This window comes from Ptychodera flava, chromosome 2, assembly GCF_041260155.1.
Source record: "Ptychodera flava strain L36383 chromosome 2, AS_Pfla_20210202, whole genome shotgun sequence".
Lineage (NCBI taxonomy): Eukaryota > Metazoa > Hemichordata > Enteropneusta > Ptychoderidae > Ptychodera > Ptychodera flava.
Window position 1 is genome coordinate 31,813,669 of NC_091929.1, and position 18,970 is coordinate 31,832,638.

Consider the following 18,970-nt stretch of genomic DNA (forward strand, 5'->3'; position numbering starts at 1 on the left):
TTACCAATTCAAGACATCTGGTACCACTATAAAGCAGTACCCTTTTGTTGTGTCATTTTTTATTTTCTTGAAGCTGATCGAGTATTCATTTATCTTGAATGATACTGTTCATTGAACACACACAGACACACACAGAGACACAGACACAGACACACAGAGAGACAGAGACAGAGACAGACACACACACACACACACACACACACACACACACACACACACACACACACATATATATATATATATATATATATATATATATATATATATATATATATATATATATATATATATATATATATTCCGCCAACGTTTGACTCGCCTACACAGTCAATAATCATACTCAGCTGGATACCATCAAGATTTTCACCCAAAGGATAAATTCAGATCAACTTGTTGAAATGGGGTCAGTCGGAAACTGATAGAATTGTTATAAAGACGAAACTAACAAGTGTATGCTTTATAGGAGGACAAAAGTGATGGTTAACAATATCACGACCCATTTCATCGCATATGTCGAGGTCGACCTAGAAATCAAATTTACATTTGAATTGCTGTTTCCCCCTTTTCAAAGATGGAATCGTCAGTGAATCTAAGGGAGTGCACTTGCTGTACTTGTCACTGACCAGACTGTTCTTTTTTTGTTTGTAGATGACAAGTTTGTTGTAACGCATTGACTGCTTGTGATCAAAAATATTTGCCAGTAATTTTAGCTTAGAGTGTAATTCACTAGCTAAAAATGTAGATGCTAAAACGATGCGTAGATTTGACAAGACCGCTACTTTTTTTTTACACTCTGAGGAAGAAGAATGAAAACGGGCATTGGCAATATTTCAAAGTGTCAAATATTACTTTTGAACTGCCCACGTTGTTAACATGAACATGTGTAAAAAGATCAAAGCAGATAAGCGATCGGACGCGATCCTGAAAAAGTTGGCATGAGGACCCCAGGGCCAACACGGAATACAGCATGGATAAATGGACTTTGCACATATATTTGTATTCTGATGCAAATCAAGATGCATGATAGCAACTCACGGTGATAGATCAAGTGTCAGGATGAAAACAAATTTTAGTACATTTTATCTGCCGAATTTCTGCACTACCAGCGGCACTAAATGTTACCTTCATATACCGTAACGTCTGCATAAGGAATCAAACGATGATGTGGTCGAATTAATCATCTCATTTGTGGCAGTGATACGTGTAAAGGTCCAGACTTGTTTCAAATCGGTGAACTTTTATAAGATAAAATCATTAGCAATAGTTTATCTTGTATTTCATACAAACCTATTTGGAATTTAGCAGCCCAGGCCAGGTTTCTCTACCTATGAGTCTGCGCAGTAATTAGTTAGTCTTCGGGTTCACCCCCAAAATCACGTTCGCGGCTACGATGCCCAGCGTTCTATGCGTATTGGCTTGCTTAGTGGTACTTAATATTCTATGCGTAATTGCTTGCTCATATTATTATTTTATTCAGTATCATTGAGAGAGCCAATATGCATAGAATGCTCGGCACGGATAGCTTACCTAGGCAACGTTCGAGCACCTGTGATTGTGTTCAACCACTCACGCGTCTCATATGTACACAGAACACAAAGCATCGCGTTTACCCCGCTGAAACATTTAAAAATCACAGATTTGAACAAAGTCTAGAAAAGATCAGATACAGATACGGATGTTATTCCTTAATAAGTGAAGTCATTTTATGTATTGTTATTTAACACAGGAAAGTAAGTCATGAATCTTGCACGTGACTAGTTATTGCACGTGACTAGTTATCGATCTGCTCGTGGCCGGAATAGCGTTGTTCGCAAATGACGTCATTGTTCTCCATCGTTATACAAAAATGAATAGTTGTTCTCAACTTTAGAATACATTTTTAAGAACGCATGCAAGAACGACTGAGATACAATCCTATAAGCGACTGCTAATGTAAAATGAACAATAAAAACAGCCACTTATGTAATACTAAAAATGTTTCCGCATTTCAAGCATCAGTGTTCGATGTCAACGCGTGCAGCTACAAATCGCGAATTAGTTAATCTGACTGATTCTCACCAGTGAACAAGTCTTGCTGATTCTCACCGATGTGAACGGCGAGTCTGGCTAATTCTCACCAGAAAAAGATGAGTATGATACATTCTTATAGGGAAAACTAACATTCTCACTTTGCTTGCGAGAATTTCCAGGTTCACTGGTGAGAATCTATGAGTACATTTCTCACCGACAGCAAGTGAGATTAACAAGAGATTCTCACCAATTTTGATAAAGTGTCACTTTCTTGCTCCAGTCTCGCAAAGTTTTTCTGCACTGAGAGTGGGTTAGTTGTGAGTTGTACGTGATCAGTTTAAACTGATGGTATGTTTGCCTCGCGGTATTCAATGAGGGTGTTTGCTAAGCACTAGCTGCCACTGTTGACCTCTGACTTTTGAAGTGTCATATCTATGACGTCGAAAGATATTAAACTCCAGGAGGACACCATATTGATATACTGGGCCTGATTGTGAGCTAAAAAGACAGGAATTCTACGGTAAGAATGTGAAGTAAATATGTTATACGTAATGCACTCGGTTTTAGGATGCTGTGAGTTCAATTGCTACAACGGTCGATCGTGATGATGTCACGCGGTCTTCTAGCTTGTCAACAGCCCCTTGAGCCCATTTTGTATGTATTAAAGTAGCCTATCGTATTTGTGCAGTATGCGGTAGACAGTTGCAAGGACATACAGAAATTATCACCTGTCCGAAATATCGCGGTGCTGCTAAATAAAGCAAATGGGGCAACAATAGTAGAACTGTCGATAGTCGAGTGGCCCTGCTGGCTTGCCCAATGGAATTTCGCCGTGAAAGGCCCTATAGCTTAAGTAGGGTAGACTTTTTATTTGCGTCTCAAGGCCCAAGGCCATCGGCCAAATGCAAACATCTGTAAATAACGACAAATATACAAAGTGCATAAATGGAAGAATACATGTGCTACACTACGTTGTAAAAGTTACACAGCAACAATTCAGTGAACGCATGTATAAAACTCTATATTTAGGGAGCGTTCAGTTATTATGGCCGGGTTGGGCCGGCAAATTCTTCCTGCGCATCAGTCAAAATAAGTGAACCCCCCCTACCCATTGTACCAAAAAATTGATGACCCCCCTTTCAAGATGACAAAAATTTCATGACCCCCCCCCCCCACCCATTGCTTGAGTAAATTAGCTGCACACACAAACACCTCAGGGGTATGGAGCGATAGAATCCCCCCAAAAAGAGCTTAGATTTTTTCAAATGACCTTTCTTACAAACTCAAAAGGTGTTAATGCTCAGATTTTCCATTCTGACTTGTTATTATTTTGAAATTACCCCTCAAAGGGGTTGGACAGAAATTACTAGAGGATCGCAATATTTTTGCGCAAGCGTGTGTGTACATATTTTGATATTTGGATTTAATTAAAAATCAGCTCTTGATAATGTTGATTCACTATACATGGTATACATATATTTTCTCATACATGTATGAGGAATCTATGTAATACTTTTTCAATGCAAAACTATATCTATGCATTTATAGATATTTGATAATTTACATAAATGTACTTAAATGAAATAGGGTTGTTACAACTGGCATGTGGACAAAAAGTTTGACCTAGAATTTCACCAAAATGTTCATCCACTATACATGGGAGTCAATGATAAAATTGTGAATAATTTTTTTCCTATGAAAAACTTGGTATACTTGTGCATATACAGACGTTCAATAATTAATATAATTGCACTTGATTAGAATACATGTATGATGGTTAAAGGTGCATATTATGTGTACAAGAAATCTAATTATGGAATTTCACTGAAAATGTTCATCCACTATGTATGAGAATCTATGAGGAAAGTATGAATAATTTTTTTCCAATACAAAAAATAGGTAAACCCATGTATTTATGTACTCTCGATTATTGATATCAATGTACTTGATTAGATTAGGGTGGTAACAAATGGATGTGTTCGCCAGAAATTGGATTTTGGAATTATACCAAAATGTAGATTCACTGTACATGGGAGTCTAAGAGGAAAATATGAATAATTTTTTCCAATACAAAACTATCAAAATCTGTGTATTTATAGACATTTGATAATTCATTTTAAAGTACTTAGTTAGCCTGGGGTGGTTAAAGGTTGATATGTGTGCAAGAAATTAGATTTTGGAATTTCTCCGAAATGCTGATTCACTATACACTGGAGTCTATGAGAAAAATAAGAATAATTTTTTTACAATGCTAAACTAAATTAATTTGTGCTTTTATAGGTGTTTGATAATTGATACAAATGTACTTGATTCAAATAGGGTATTTAAAAGTTCAGATGTGGACAACAATTATGACATTGGAATTTCACCTAGAAGTATTATTTAACTTTTCATGGTACTAGTAGTCTCAGTACAGGTAACTGTTAAATAATTTCCCTGACAAAACTTGCTATATCTCTAATATGTAAGTAATAGGAATTGTTAATTGCCCTCAGTGCAGTGAGCTTGATTTACAATAAGACAAGCCTCAGAGTTGTCAATTCAAGATGTTCATGTGACAGATAATTATACTTTTGTTCAGATTTACAGGTGAATAACTTCAGAGAATGAAATGATGCAACGAATCATTTTTATCTCCCAGAATATTTCTGAACACTGAAACTGCTTTTTGATGGGACGGATACTTATGAAAATTAAGTGACCCCCCTCTGAGCTGTTTGAAAAATACATGACCCCCCCCCTTTGCAGTTTTGAAATTTGAGGTGACCCCCCCCCTTGATTTTGCCGGCCCACCCCCGGCCATAATATCTGAACGCTCCCTTAAGCGTTTCTCTTAGCTTGAATGACACTGGACTAAATGTCAACCCGTGTCAGTTGGACGTGTGACCAGACAACACCGACGAACTAACAAAGAACTAAATTAATTCGGTGTCAGAGGGCTGGTTCAGGTTCGGCGCTCCGTACTAAACAACGGCCTCTTTACACGTGTGACCAGAACGTCGAACTAAGCGCCGAACTATATTCTGTCCTCTGGCTTGTGGTCATTACCATAAATTAATGTACGGTGTTCGAGCAAGAAGTTCGCGCGATCGCGGCAACAATTGATATCAAGCTACTCTTTTCCATCTGGAGAGACGATAACGTCATCCATATTATGGACGGCATATCAAGGGATAGGCAAGTTTATTAGGCCATCGCTGCCAAGGCCATTAATGGAAAAGGGACTCGAGAGAACTGCGGAGAAATGTCACAACAAAGTCAATGTAATAATGGGAAAGCAACTCCACACACCGTTCATACGTTGATTTGCCATGGCGAGACATACCCGTAATCTACGTGTCTTGCTGTTAACCCGCACTGGAGCGGAGAGACTACTGTGACACTTGTATCCTTTGGCGCTGCGTTTCGAAAACAAAGTTTTCTTCATCAGTCGCTTCAATGCATTTTTTATTGGTTAGACGTGTTGAATGATTGATTGATTTTATGTGTTAATATGTTGTTCCACTGAAGTTTGTTGTTCAAGTAGGGAAGAAATAATATCTTCGGTTCGGTCTTGTTGTGTTTGTGTAGGCTCATCTGAATCGGAGTTCGACCTGTTCTAGCTTTTGTGAAGTCTGGCGTTTATAAGTGTATCGCCTACATTTTGTTCCTTTTGTACACGATTATTGGTTAACGTTGCTTTTGGAACATATTTTCAGTGTTTCGTCCTTTTTAAGTTCACTCCATCTTTCTGTTAAGGCTTGTTTGATTATTTTCGTTTTGAATAATGTACTGTCTTTGTTATGGAGATTAGTGTTGTCGGATTCTTTTGTTTTTGTTATCTCTTTCTTGTGTTACGTTCTCTTTCTCTGATATTGCATTTGTTTTTTGTATTATCGGTCTTGTAATTTTCAGTAAATTTTGTGATTTTCTGTGTAAAATCGGCTTCGTAGTTGCATGTTATAATGTATCGAAACAAAAATATTCGAAAAATTTAAACGTATGTGCAAAACGTTTCAAGTAATCCTACAATATAGTACTTTAAACATGAGAAAGAAACTCGTTATTAGATATCTTTGCTTCCAACCTCTGATATTTCTGATCATTTTTGATAAGTTATAGTTATTAGGACCTTGGCAACATCCCTATCACACTGACTCTTTCACTTGGAGGACCTGACCCCAGCTTTCATCCACTTTGTAGGTTTTTGCAATCCGCACTAATCGGTGTAAGTCAACTCGTCATATCTTACTTGTATCTTCAGAGATGGATTTCCATCGAGGAGTGCTGAAATAACAGTAACTTCGAACGAATCGTCCGTATTCGCTTTGAAGAGCCTTCCCCGATATTTTCCGTACCTTTAAGCTTGCTAACGGCTTAAAATATTCTGGCTTGTCCTTAAATCTTGCAAATATGGCGACTATTGGTTTCGCTCAACGGATTACTGGAGCGTTCGATATTCTGTGCACTCTTTCAAACTCGATATTTTCTGCAATGCCAAGGTTGTCTGCAATTACGGATTTACTCTCTCTTTTGAAGTGTTCCAACTCTCCATCTGTTCTTCTTGAAGACTATAGTAGAATATTAGATTATTCCAGCTACTTCTATTTTCAAGATCGTCATTGGCATCAACGTTGTCTTTTCTTAGTTATAGTTTCTCAGATGTGAGAAAGAAGGTTATGGTGTCACCGAGGTCTTCCTCAAGATATAGGAAACGTTTTGGTAGCTTACTGGTCAATACATAGTAGAAGCCTAACACCTTGCCTTTTTAGTCGCTGAGATACAAGAAAGTAGGTCAAAGTTCATTTAAGGTCCCAAGTTTGGAAAAAAAATGTTTTATCCCATATTGGCCAATGCCAAAGAAAAACTAAACCTCCGCGACCTTGTAGGTGCTGAGATATATGAAGGTAGGTCAAAGGTCTTCCAAGGTCGTCTGAGTTTTCCGAAAAATTGGTTGCATACATGTTAATATACAAAGAAAACTAAACTCCTCTTTGCTGAGATACCAAACAGTAGATCAAGGGTCATTGAAGGTCATCACAAACTATACTAGTTAAGGTAGCTAGATAACTTATAAACACTTTCAGATTTTTATTTTTTTCTCAGTTAGAGAAGTCCCAAACCCCTATAAAGTATATATTTTCTGACAGACCTGATATTGGGAAATCCGACCGTGCACAGTACACAGCCATTATTTGCGTAATAATCACGTGACAAGCGTTTTCCGAAAATTCCTCCCTTCACCGAACACGCTGCACGAATTCCGGTTGAAATTTATTCATTGACAAGCCTTATCAATACCCTTAAAATCCGTGTCTGCCATTGTTTTATTCGAGTCTCCATTTAAATTATGTGGCGCGACAAGTACAATTCCTTGAAAAGCACCTTAGTCTAACACCTTTTATAGAGCATAAAAAAACAAAGGCAAATAAAAGAAATCCCAGACAATTGTCAATGCACAAATTTCAACCGGAAATCGTGCAGCGTGTTTGCTAAAGGGAGGAAAAACCGTATTCTAGAAGGTTCAGCAAAACACTTGTCACGTGACTATTATGCAAATAATGATTATGTACTGTACACAGATTACCCAATATCAGGACTTTCAGAAAATATAACTGAGAAAAAATAAAAATCTGAAAGTGTCTATCAGGTATCTAGATACCTTAATTTCAACTGAAATATACTACTAGTACCAGTGAAGAAGATTAGTTAATATCATATCATGGTTATCGTAAGTTTTCCGTAAAAACCAATATTGCTGTCAAGCAACACAGCTTATTTAAACACCATCTGCAAACTTGCAAGCACTTCCACTAGTGCTGATATCAGCGAAATTTCAGTTCTAATCGTCCATTGGTTCTGGAGAAGATGCTTATGGGTTAAATTGTAATTTTTCAAAAATCCGACTACTCACGATAAAATCTCTTAACAATTACTGACAAACACATGTTTTATTGTTTTTCAAGGTCAAAATGAGTGAACATGACCGCAATATTCCACAGGCTATACTATGGACGGTACCAAGAGGTATGTCAACAGTGTTCGAAAGATCCATATGGGCTCTAGGTGATATCAAAGTTTATCACGAAATTTACGCCAAGGCTGCATATTTTGGAGAAGAAAGGTACTTCCCACACTTTATGGATAAAGAAGTTCAGCCCGGTTGTAAGTATAGTGATGCAAAAGAGATCCTCCAGGGGCCTGCAGTTGGATATCGAGGTGTTTTCATGAAAGAACATGCATATCGTGTAGCAGCAGCTGGAAGATACGATGCTATACCCGAAGGATTTGTACATTCATTCCTTATACGCCAACCAATCAAATCTATCATTTCATTTTACAAGACCTATATAGATGCTTATGGCTCTGACAGTTCACTCCTTCTATCTGAGCTCAGCTTTCGCGGAATGTTGGACTTATTCAAATACATCAGAGATGCCAAAGGTCAAACACCAGTCATCATCGACGCTGATGATTTACTCGCCGATCCAGCTGGCATAATGAGAAAGTATTGCGAGGCTGTTGGATTTGAGTTCAGAGAAAGCATGTTACACTGGGAGTCTGGTACTCTTGAAGCGTGGAGCTGGGAAGAGATATGGTACCGAACAGTGTCAACAAGCAAAGGTTTTTTGAAGCCATCTGAATTAGGATCAAGTCAGTCGGATGACAATCTGTCTGATTTTCCTGAAAAGGTTCAAGAATCAGTACGAGATTCTCAAGTCTGCTATGAGGAAATGTACTAGTTGAGAATGCAACCATGATTCTATCGGTATGTCGACTGATGCAGTAGGAGCAGACTTCCTTTCTGTTTTATGTTACTGGTCTGACAACTTTCATATTCGATATCTTTCTTTAAGGAAATATCCAAATTTAGTGTTATCAAAAATAAGTGCAAATTAACAATTTTGAGACTGATTTTTTTTTTCTTATTTTGCTCCATTTTTTCAAAATCCTATGTAGCTTTGTAGGTTTGCCCTCATATCACATGTTAAAGTCCAAACAAGGGACGGTATGCAAGAGTGTAGGTGTAGGCTTTGAACAAATCTTGCTAGGAATCGGACGAGTGAATTCTGAAGTGTACATTATTTTACAAAATCGGCAAAATGGCCCCAATGGGCAGTACTGCAAAGTGAGAATGGATTTTCACCGATATATGATTGCTTCTTTCAAGCGAAAAGTGGTTATTGTTACCTCAATAAGTAGTGAATTACTAGAAAGGAAAGGAAACCGGAAAACAAAATTGAAATAATAGTCTATTCTAAAAGTTGGTAGCTCATTTTGAGAAATAAACAGACTCACACTGTCCGGAAAAACATTAAACTCAATTAGCTTCTCACGATGCTTCTGTGGTTCAAGCAATTTTTGCTCTTCGAATGCGGACAATAATTAACTATTTGAATTGTCAATAAAACTGGCATTGAGTTGTTGTTTAAAAATATCCCGCGTAGTTTCCTACAGAAGTCTCACAGAAGAAGGATATTGTAGCCTGCCATCAGACTTCTTCCTTATAATATCATGTTTAATTAAAATTACAGTTTACTTGTTAGACTTGCAGGTGATTTTACGCATTTAAATTAAGAATCCCTGCACTCATATTTTGAGTTCTCCTAGCTTGAATTAAGAGAGTACACATTTGTTGCTGAACATGAGTGGACTATGAATTCTTTTTCGGACTAGCAGGGAAACATCATTTTCAATTTCTAAGAAAGGCGCAAGTTAAAATATTAATTGCTTCACTATTTCAAAGACTCTGATACTTTTGCGAAAAAGTTAGAATGTGCCTTGAGGTTGGTTTCTATGACACTAACATTTTTTCTGTAAGCTTCATGTCTACCACTTCTATAACATCCGTTTGGTACATTTGTGCATAATTGAAATTTTCTTTTCCCAAAAGTGTTTACAGAGGCTAGAGTCGTCAAAGTTAGGTCATGTCCTATTTTATATTTCATCGAAAAGTTGATTTTCAAAGTCACCTCTGAAAACGTAATCCGTGACTATGAAAGATTATGTTTTATATTACGTAATCGACGGCAAAACCTGTTTCGACGCGTGTGTAAAGCTAGATACATATGTTTCGTTTACATCAAAGTCAATCGAAACGAAATAGAACTTTTTCAGTGTGCGAACTAGTACCCTAAGGTACAATTTGTAAGGTCATTGTTATGGAGAGGCTGTATAAGTGTCAGTTCAAATTGACTTTTGATGTATTATACAATGATTGTAATTGTTTAAAAAACTGTATGTTTAGTTAAAACACGACTGTGCTTCGGATTGCAGCATATTGGCCTGGCTTGTATCAGGCTGAGTGAAGTCAAATTTTCATTTCGAACTAGATGCCTAACCCTCGACACAAAGTCACATGGCATTGGCAAACCTTTCCGCTTGTAACACACGCTAAGCATGAACTGTTCTTCCCGAATTTATTCTATTTTTAAAAATGCTGATATATCTGACCTAATCATTTACCCAACACCCCCCCTGCATTGTGGGCACACCATCTTGAGTCAAATTTTCTGTATCAAATGAAAGAATGAACTTTATAAATGCGTGATTAAATGATTCCCCAAGAAGCTCTTTATGCGTCATTAATAAATTCAAAATACTTTTTTAGTTCTCAGAGTAATATGACCCAACGCAGCGATGATATTCCAAAGGCTGTACTATGGACCACGCCCAGGGCAGTGGCAACAGCGTTTGAGATATCTATTCGTGCCCTTGGTGATATCAAGGTATATCATGAAGTTTACGGCTTGGCAGCGTACTTTTTGGAAGAGCGGTTGTACTTTCCTCAATCTTTGGACAGGCAAGTCCTGCCTGGTTAAACGTTAAACGGTGTAAAACAGACGGTTGAAGAACAGGATAAAGGATAACGAGGTATCTTTCTGAAAGACCACGCCTACCGTGTAGCAAAAACAGGCAGACATGACGCCCTACCTAAAGGTTTCCAATATACCCTACAAACATGTACACGCCCGCCAAGGCAATGAAATCGGTACCTTCCTTTTACAAGAACTTTGAAAACTCCTATGGTCCCGACAAGAGACCCCTCCAAAGCGATGTCGGTTTCCGTGAAATGTGAGAGTGGTGCAAATACATCAGAGAACACAAAGGTCAAACACCATTGGTCATTGATTCAGATGACTTGCTCAGTGACCCAGCTACCATAATGAAGCACTAATGCGAGGCCACCTGATTTGACTTCAGAGAAAGCAGGGTACTCTTGGAGCCTGGTATTGTCGATGGGCGGCATTGGGAAGACGAATGGCACGAACCCAGTATCAGGCAGTTCATGTTTTAAGAAGCCGACTGATGTTGGAATTAGCGATACCGAGAAAGATGAATCTCCTTTACTCGTTTCATCCACAAAGCCGATCAAGATTCTAAGCCCTACAACTTAAAGGAACAAAGTCGGTCATTTTTTCATGAATTTTGTTTGATACGAGATACTATTTATATTGTTTGACATGTTGAAAGATACTGAATAAATGGGTGACCATGCATGTACTCGACCAAGGTTTGGGACACGATACATGAAACCATCGCAAAATGAATTAATGGTCATTACCATTAATTTATTTTCGCGATGGTTTCATTTATCGTGTCTAATGCGAGGTCAGTTTAAATATCACAAACGCAGGCGTATATTTTAATATTAAAATATGAAATACGTTGTAACTTGTGCCCGAGTATTTTTAAAGCAACAATGGTGTACTCACACAAAAGATCTGAGAATATACAATCATCATTATTATTAAAGTTAGATACAAGACCAATGTGTTTTCAGTCTTTCGCTCAATTTTTACTCATATTTTAAGATTTTAAAAAATCTTTGCCATGTCCATTGCCTATGCAACTGTGCTTCACTGTTCTTTTGTGATCATGAACCAGCGTTTTCGATCTTTATGAAGTTATGAGTGTGTATGTATATTGTTTGTGTATACAATCCATATTTGTATAAATATGTATGCTGTATAGTAAATAGCCGCGCATGCCATGTCTATGTACCTTTTAGTGAGCAGAAATCAGGTGCCGCCAACTGAGCTGTTCGTGCGATTATCATATACCTACATTCACGTGCCTGTGTAAAGCTATGGGAGAAAGCGCCCTCAGATCCGTTCATGGTTTTTACGTATCACGCCCCGGCCTGGTGCCCAAATATGGGCCATCGCGTGCATTTCTGAACTATCTCGATTCTGGTTACTGCGCGCGTTGCTATACGCAAACGTTCCATTCGTACACGAAGCCAGCGCGACATTAGGAAAACGTCTGCTCGCTCAGATCGTAGTTGCCCGTGGCGACAGTGGAGCCGCGCAGGTGACATCGGCTTTTATTTCTAAATTCTAGTGAAATCCTGTGTATACTAAGTGCGTGCCTGTTCAGTATAAATTACAAGAAACTGACATCACGCTTTTGTCCTTCTTACACCTCAATATCAGCCTGGATATCTGTTGGTCACGTAATACTTAATAGTACGGATGTTGCTTTGCGCGTTCTAGAATTCTGCAGGTAAACAAATGACGTCATTATGTATGTCAATCCGCGACGGGAAGCGGCCATCGTATTTATGAAAAACTGACACAAATGGCGATAAATATTTGATATCGCACGCATTTTTATCTCCTAAACAATGCTGAATATTATGTAAACTACATATTTATCATTCCATAAGGTACATGATAAAACCTGTACGGCCCTGATACGGCTTTTGCGGCCCTTAGTCGTATGGCGTACGGGCCCTCACATGCTCGGGCCCTTCCGCCGTACGACCTCGGGCCGCAAAAGCCGTATCAGGGCCGTAAAGATTAAAATGGTGTTCGTGCGCAGTTTCACAGCGGGCGGGCAAATTTCTAAACTAATCAGCGGGCGGGGTGAAAAAATCGACACTACTGTGGGCGGGAAAGGAATTCTTTTTCAGTGGACGGGGAGAAAAAAAACGTTTTGACAGTGGGTACCAGAAAATACGTGGAGGGGGAGCCATGGTTGATAGAACTTAAGCGTAACACAGAGGGGAGCAATGCTCCAAGGTATACTACTAGCTGCTCCAAGGTTTTGCGTTGTTCTGGGGTTCCTAGTGGGCATCTAGTGGGCAATGGGGAATTTCAGTAATAGGTAGAGGGCAGCCGGGAGCTTGAATTGTTATGGGGAGTGGGGAGCAGGCAGACCATAAATACTGGAGGGCAGTGTGCATCAAAATTCAGTGGGGGCATATTTTTCGTGTGTGCCAGTGGGACGGCAGTAACAAACAGCTCTACTTTCCCCTCCAAATTTTAGGTCAAGGTCAAAAATAAGTAAAATCGGTATATCAGCCTTCAAGCATGCTTTGAGATGATTTTGCGAAATTGATGAAATTTACCAGTTGGGGAATCTGAGGAATATAACAACTTAAATCATCTCTCAATATATGTCTCGAAATGTACATTTTGATATATATGTTTTGTCATTCAGACAATGGTCATGGTTGAGATGCCCTTCAGTTTATCAGACAAAGCACACTTAAGATGCACTGAATACCCTTTCGCTGGAGTTGTACATTGTCAGTTGTGAACTCATGTTATGTTTGCCTCGCGGTATTCAAACGAGGCTATTGGTTTAAAACTGTTACTTATTTTAGCTACCACTGCCGACCTTTGACTTTTGAAGTGTCATATCTATGACGTCAAAAGACATTGACTTCAAGGGGACACCATATTGAAATACTGGGCCTGATTGTTCGCTAGAAATTATTGAATTCTACCGTCCGGTAAGTATATGAAATGCCAAAGTCGATCGTGATGATGTCGCGCGGCCTTGTGGCCTGCCGATAGTCCCTGGAGCTCATTTCGTATGTATGACTGTAACGTTTCGTATTTGAGCAGTATGAGGTAGACTTTTGCATTGAAATACTGAAAGTATCACCTGTCCGAAAATGTCGAAAGTGCTGCTAAATGAAGCCAATGGGGCAACAATAGTGGAACTGTCGACAGTTGAGTGGGCCTGCTGTCTTGCCCAATGAAATTTTACCGTGAAAGCCCTGATCGTTGCTTAGATATGAGAAGGTAGGTCAAAGCGCCATCAAGGTCATCCTCAGGATATGGTAATTTGTTAGCATACTGGTTAATACACAGTAGAAACCAAAAATCCTTGCCCTTGCAGTTGCTGAGATACAAGAAAGTAGGTCCAAGCTATTCAAGGCCAACCAAAATTTGGAAAAAATATTTGATCCCACATTGGCCAATACCAAACAAAAAACCAAGCCTCCTGTCCTTGTAGATGCTGAGACATATGAAAGTAGGTCAAATATCGTCCGATTAGTCTGACGTTCGGAAAAATCATGGTTGCATACATGTAAATACATAAAAGAAATAAAACTCTGCTGAGATACCAAAAAGAGATCAAACATCATTTCAGGACACCACAGACTACTGTATACTAGTACATTTGAGCTGTACTACTAGTTCCAAAGAAGAAGATTAGTTAATATCATATCATGGTTATCGTCAGTTTTTCGTAAAAAACAATAATGCTGACAAGCAACATAACTTATTAATATCCAAAAAAGCCAAATCTCTGGTCCTCATTATTGCTGAGATATATGTACGTAGGTCAACGGTCGTCTAAATTTATCTGAAAGATTTGAATTTTTGCATGCTTGTTAATATGCAAAAGAAACTAAACTCCTAGCACTTGTTGTTGCTGAGATACATAAAGGACATCAAAGGTCATTTAAGGTCATCCTTAAGTTGTGAGAAAAATTTGACGCAATTCTAATGCATTTCAGCTGAAATGTTATATGAGTTCCAGGAAAGAAGATTCGTTAATATTATATAAAAGTTGCAGTAAGTTTCAAAAAAAATGCCGCCTAAGCACATTGAAAAGCCATTCGCAAATTTGCAAGCTTTCCCACTTATGATGATATCAGCTGAATGTCAGTTCTCATGTCCATTGGTTCAGGAGAAGATGATCATAAGTTGAATTGGTATTATTCAAAAAGGTCACGTGACAGCTCACAACTTGATCTCTTGACAATTACTGACAGACACAATGTTTTGTTATTTTCAAGGTCAAAATGAGTGAACATGACCGCAATTTTCCACGTGCTATATTATGGACTGTACCAAGGGCTATGTCAACAGTGTTCGAAAGATCCATATGGGCTCTAGGTGATATCAAAGTTTATCACGAAAGTTACTCCAAGGCTGCATATTTTGGAGAAGAAAGGTGCTTCCCACACTTTATGGATAAAAAAGTTCAGCCTGATTGTAAGTTCAGTGATATAAAAGAGATCCTTCAGGGATCTGCAGTTGGATATCGGGGTGTCTTCATGAAAGATCACGCATATCGTATAGGAGCAACTAGAAGATACGATGCTTTACCTGAGGGATTTTCACATTCATTCCTCATACGCCAACCAATCAAATCTATAATTCCATATTACAAGACTTATAGAGATGCTTATGGTTGCGACAGTCCCCTACTTCCATCTGAGTTCAACTTTCGCGGAATGTGGGACTTATACAAATACATCAGAGATGTCAAAGGTCAAACACCAGTCATCATCGACGCCGATGATTTACTCACCGATCCAGCTGGCATAATGAAGAAGTATTGCGAGGCTGTTGGATTTGAATTCAGGGAAAGCATGTTACACTGGGAGCCTGGTATGCTCGATGCATGGGACTGGGAAGAGATATGGTACCGAAGGGTGTCAACAAGCTAAGGTTTTTTGAAGCCATCTGAAATAGGATCAAGTCAACCGGATGACAATCTCTCTGACTTTCCTGAAGTGGTTCAAGAAGCGGTACGAGATTCTCAACCCTACTACGAGGAAATGTACAAGTTGAGAATGAAACCATGATTCTTTCAGTATATTGATTGATGAAGTAGGAAGAGACATTTCTGTTCTATTACAGCTCTTACAGCTTTTATATTCCATATTTCTTCTTTAAAGGAATATCCCAATTGAGCGTGATCAAAATTTTGTGCAAATTCAAAATTTTTAGAATTAATATTTCTTGGTTTGCTCCATTTTGTTTAAAATTTTCTGTTTAAAATCACTTGCTATCAGTGTTACTTTGATTGATCCGAGATTATTATTAGTTTTATTCAATTTTTGATAACATTTGAATATGCGAATATTTTTGTTTAATTTTTCCTACTTTTGGTCAAATACTGTATTCTCTCTATCACTTGTCTTGCAGCTTTTAAATGTAATATAGCTTTTTAGGGATGGCATCATTCAATATATTATAGCCCAAACCAGAGGGTGGCGACTGTTTGCCTGACGCCAGGAGGGCAAATGGTCACCACTTGAACAAATCTCACTGACATCACCAGAGGAATCTGTATGCCATATTTATATTAAAGCAATAGGACTGACAGATTCTGAAGTTTAGATTATTTTACTAAAATCTCGACAAAGATGACCCCATGTACAGAACTGCCTGACCATAAGTGACTTATAATAATTCCTGAGGCTGTATACCAAATTTTAAATTTTAAATCGGACAAGCGCATCCTCCGGAAAGAGAAATGGTGTCACACGACGAACAGAGACAATTAGCCTAGAATCTAATAGGCTTTGTGTCGCTGATAGAGGAGGTCAAAATGAGAATGGATTTTAACCGTTATATGTAGTAGTAGTAGCAGTAGTAGTAGTAGTAGTAGTAGTAGTAGTAGTAGTAGTAGTAGTAGTAGTAGTAGTTTTGTTTATTATAGTGACATGAGGATTTATCCCTCCCAGCCCAATGGGCTTATATGTCACCTAGAATCAAAATAAATATACAGTAAAAAGAAAGAGGGTGTACAATAACAAATACATTGTTTTCTTTGAAAAGATGATAATATTTAGCTGTTTCTATATACAGATATAAGACATCTTTTCGTTTCAGAAAAGCCTTTTCTACGTATTTTGCCGTATTTCGAATGTTTACTGGGTTTGTCAATAAATATACCAATTTCTGGTTTGACGACAGATTGTTGTATTCGACAATATCAAAATTAGTGAAGAAGTGAATTAGTAGAAGCACATTTTCTCTATTATGTTACTGGTCTGACAACTTTCATATCCGATATCTTTCTTTAAAGGAATATCCAAATTGAGCGTTATCAAAAATAAGTGCAAATTAACAATTTCGAGACTGAATATTTTTTTCTTCTTTTGCTCCATTTTTTAAAAATCCTTTGAAAATCCAATCGCACTCGAATTGAATGATAGAAGTTTGAATATGCGAATATTTTCGTCTTATTTACTTTATTCTGGTCAAAACGTTTACTCCATATCACTGGTGTTATGGCTTTGAAATTCACTATGTAGCTTTGTAGGGTTGCCCTCATTAAATGTTACATATTAAAGCCCAAACAAGGGACTGTATGCCAGAGTGTAGGTGTACGTTTTGAACAAATCTTGCTGAGTCATCCCAGGGAATCTGTATGCCATATTTTAAAGGAATCGGACGAGTGAATTCTGAAGTGTCCATTATTTTACAAAAACGGCAAAATGGCCCCAATATACAGTACTGCAAAATGAGAATAGATTGTAACCAGTATATGATTGCTTCTTTCAAACGAATAAATGGTTATTGTCATTTCACTAAACGATGAAACTTTTGCGGGCTAAATGAATTACGAGGCAGTAAAGGAAACCAGAAAACAAAATTGAAATAATCGTCTATTTCAAAAATTGGTCGCTCGTTTTGAGAAATAACAGACTAAAACTGGCTGAAAGACATTAAACTCAATTAACTTCTCACAATGCTTCTGTAGTTCAAGCAATTTTTGCTCTTCGAAATCTGACAATAATTTACTATTTGAATGGTCAATAAAACTGCCAGTGAGTTATTGTTTAAAAATATCTCAATGCGTGTACGTAGCGTCCAACCAATTTATTGAAAATTGAAAATTGAAATCACCTTCAAAATGCAATTTCATTTGAATGAAATAACAACCAATTTTTAATATTCGTTTTTGAAACAAAATTTTATTTTACCGATTTTTTGGTACGGTTTTCGCGGCCAATCAATTCTCAAAAATATTAAAGTGCATTTTAGCACAAAAAGCGTCATTTTAATTATTGAAATAGAATTTTATTTTCCATATTCATCTTAATTGAAAATACCAATTGACAGACCAATTTTAATAAAGCTTCTATTATTTGGTTATTAATGAAACATAACTCTGTTTCGCCTTGTTCATATTTTGAATCCGAAATGCAATTATCAGTGAAAACAAAATGAAATTTAATCTATTAATTCTATTTTATTTCTTAAATTTCAAAATCATGTGTTCTGGATTATCAGGAAAGTTGCTTGTTTTCATATTATAATTTGTATCCTAAAATGATGTTTTCATTTTCAACAAAACAAAAAAAATCATTACCAGTATCAAAATATTACCTAATCTTAAAATAAAAAAATAGTACTATTTTCAAGATTCGTAAAATTTATTACGGGACATTGTACGTATTTTATGAAAAACGAAATGAAGAGAAAGGAAACTCGTTGAAATAAAATCATGTCGTACAGATTTAAGAGGAATTTGCAATTTACTTTGGTGCGTGCGAAAAGTAGAAATTGAAATTGAAAATTGTAAGTTTCAACCTTTTCATTTTTTTGAAAATGGTCGAAAGACGACTCATTTGAATTGCTGTTCCCGGCCCTCTACCGGCTAGTGGGTGAGCAGCATCAATGCATACGAGACTTCCAGTTTCCACAACGCATACTTGTTCCCGCGCTCACTGCATGTGCTGCGGAAGACTGGCCACCGAAGACGATATAAAGGGAATTGAGGGCAACTCTAAACATTGGCCCTACGAGTATGGCGAGAGTGTCCGGCTTTGGCTACGCCGCCTCCCACGGCGTAGCCAAAGCCGGACACTCTCGCCATACTCGTAGGACTACTCCACACATCGGCTCTACAAGATTGTTTAGTATTACGATGTGGTGAATGAAAGGATCATTGCATTACTTTGTGTGGAATACATGGCGAGACACCGGTGAATCGGGGT

General features: G+C 37.8%; 2 protein-coding genes across 2 annotated transcripts in view; one reads left to right on the forward strand and one right to left on the reverse strand.

Annotated features, from left to right (window-relative positions):
• LOC139119221 (carbohydrate sulfotransferase 11-like) overlaps nucleotides 1-18,970 on the reverse strand; it is a 233,798-nt gene that overhangs the window by 150,635 nt on the left and 64,193 nt on the right. The window lies entirely within an intron of this gene.
• LOC139149795 (uncharacterized) lies at nucleotides 7,962-8,732 on the forward strand. The gene has a single exon (XM_070721779.1). The coding sequence runs from the start codon at nucleotides 7,962-7,964 to the stop codon at nucleotides 8,730-8,732; it is 771 nt and encodes a 256-aa protein (XP_070577880.1).

Bases quoted from the DNA above. Each gene is read 5' to 3' on its own strand.
- LOC139149795 (XM_070721779.1), top strand. From the start codon at position 7,962: ATGAGTGAACATGACCGCAATATTCCACAGGCTATACTATGGACGGTA.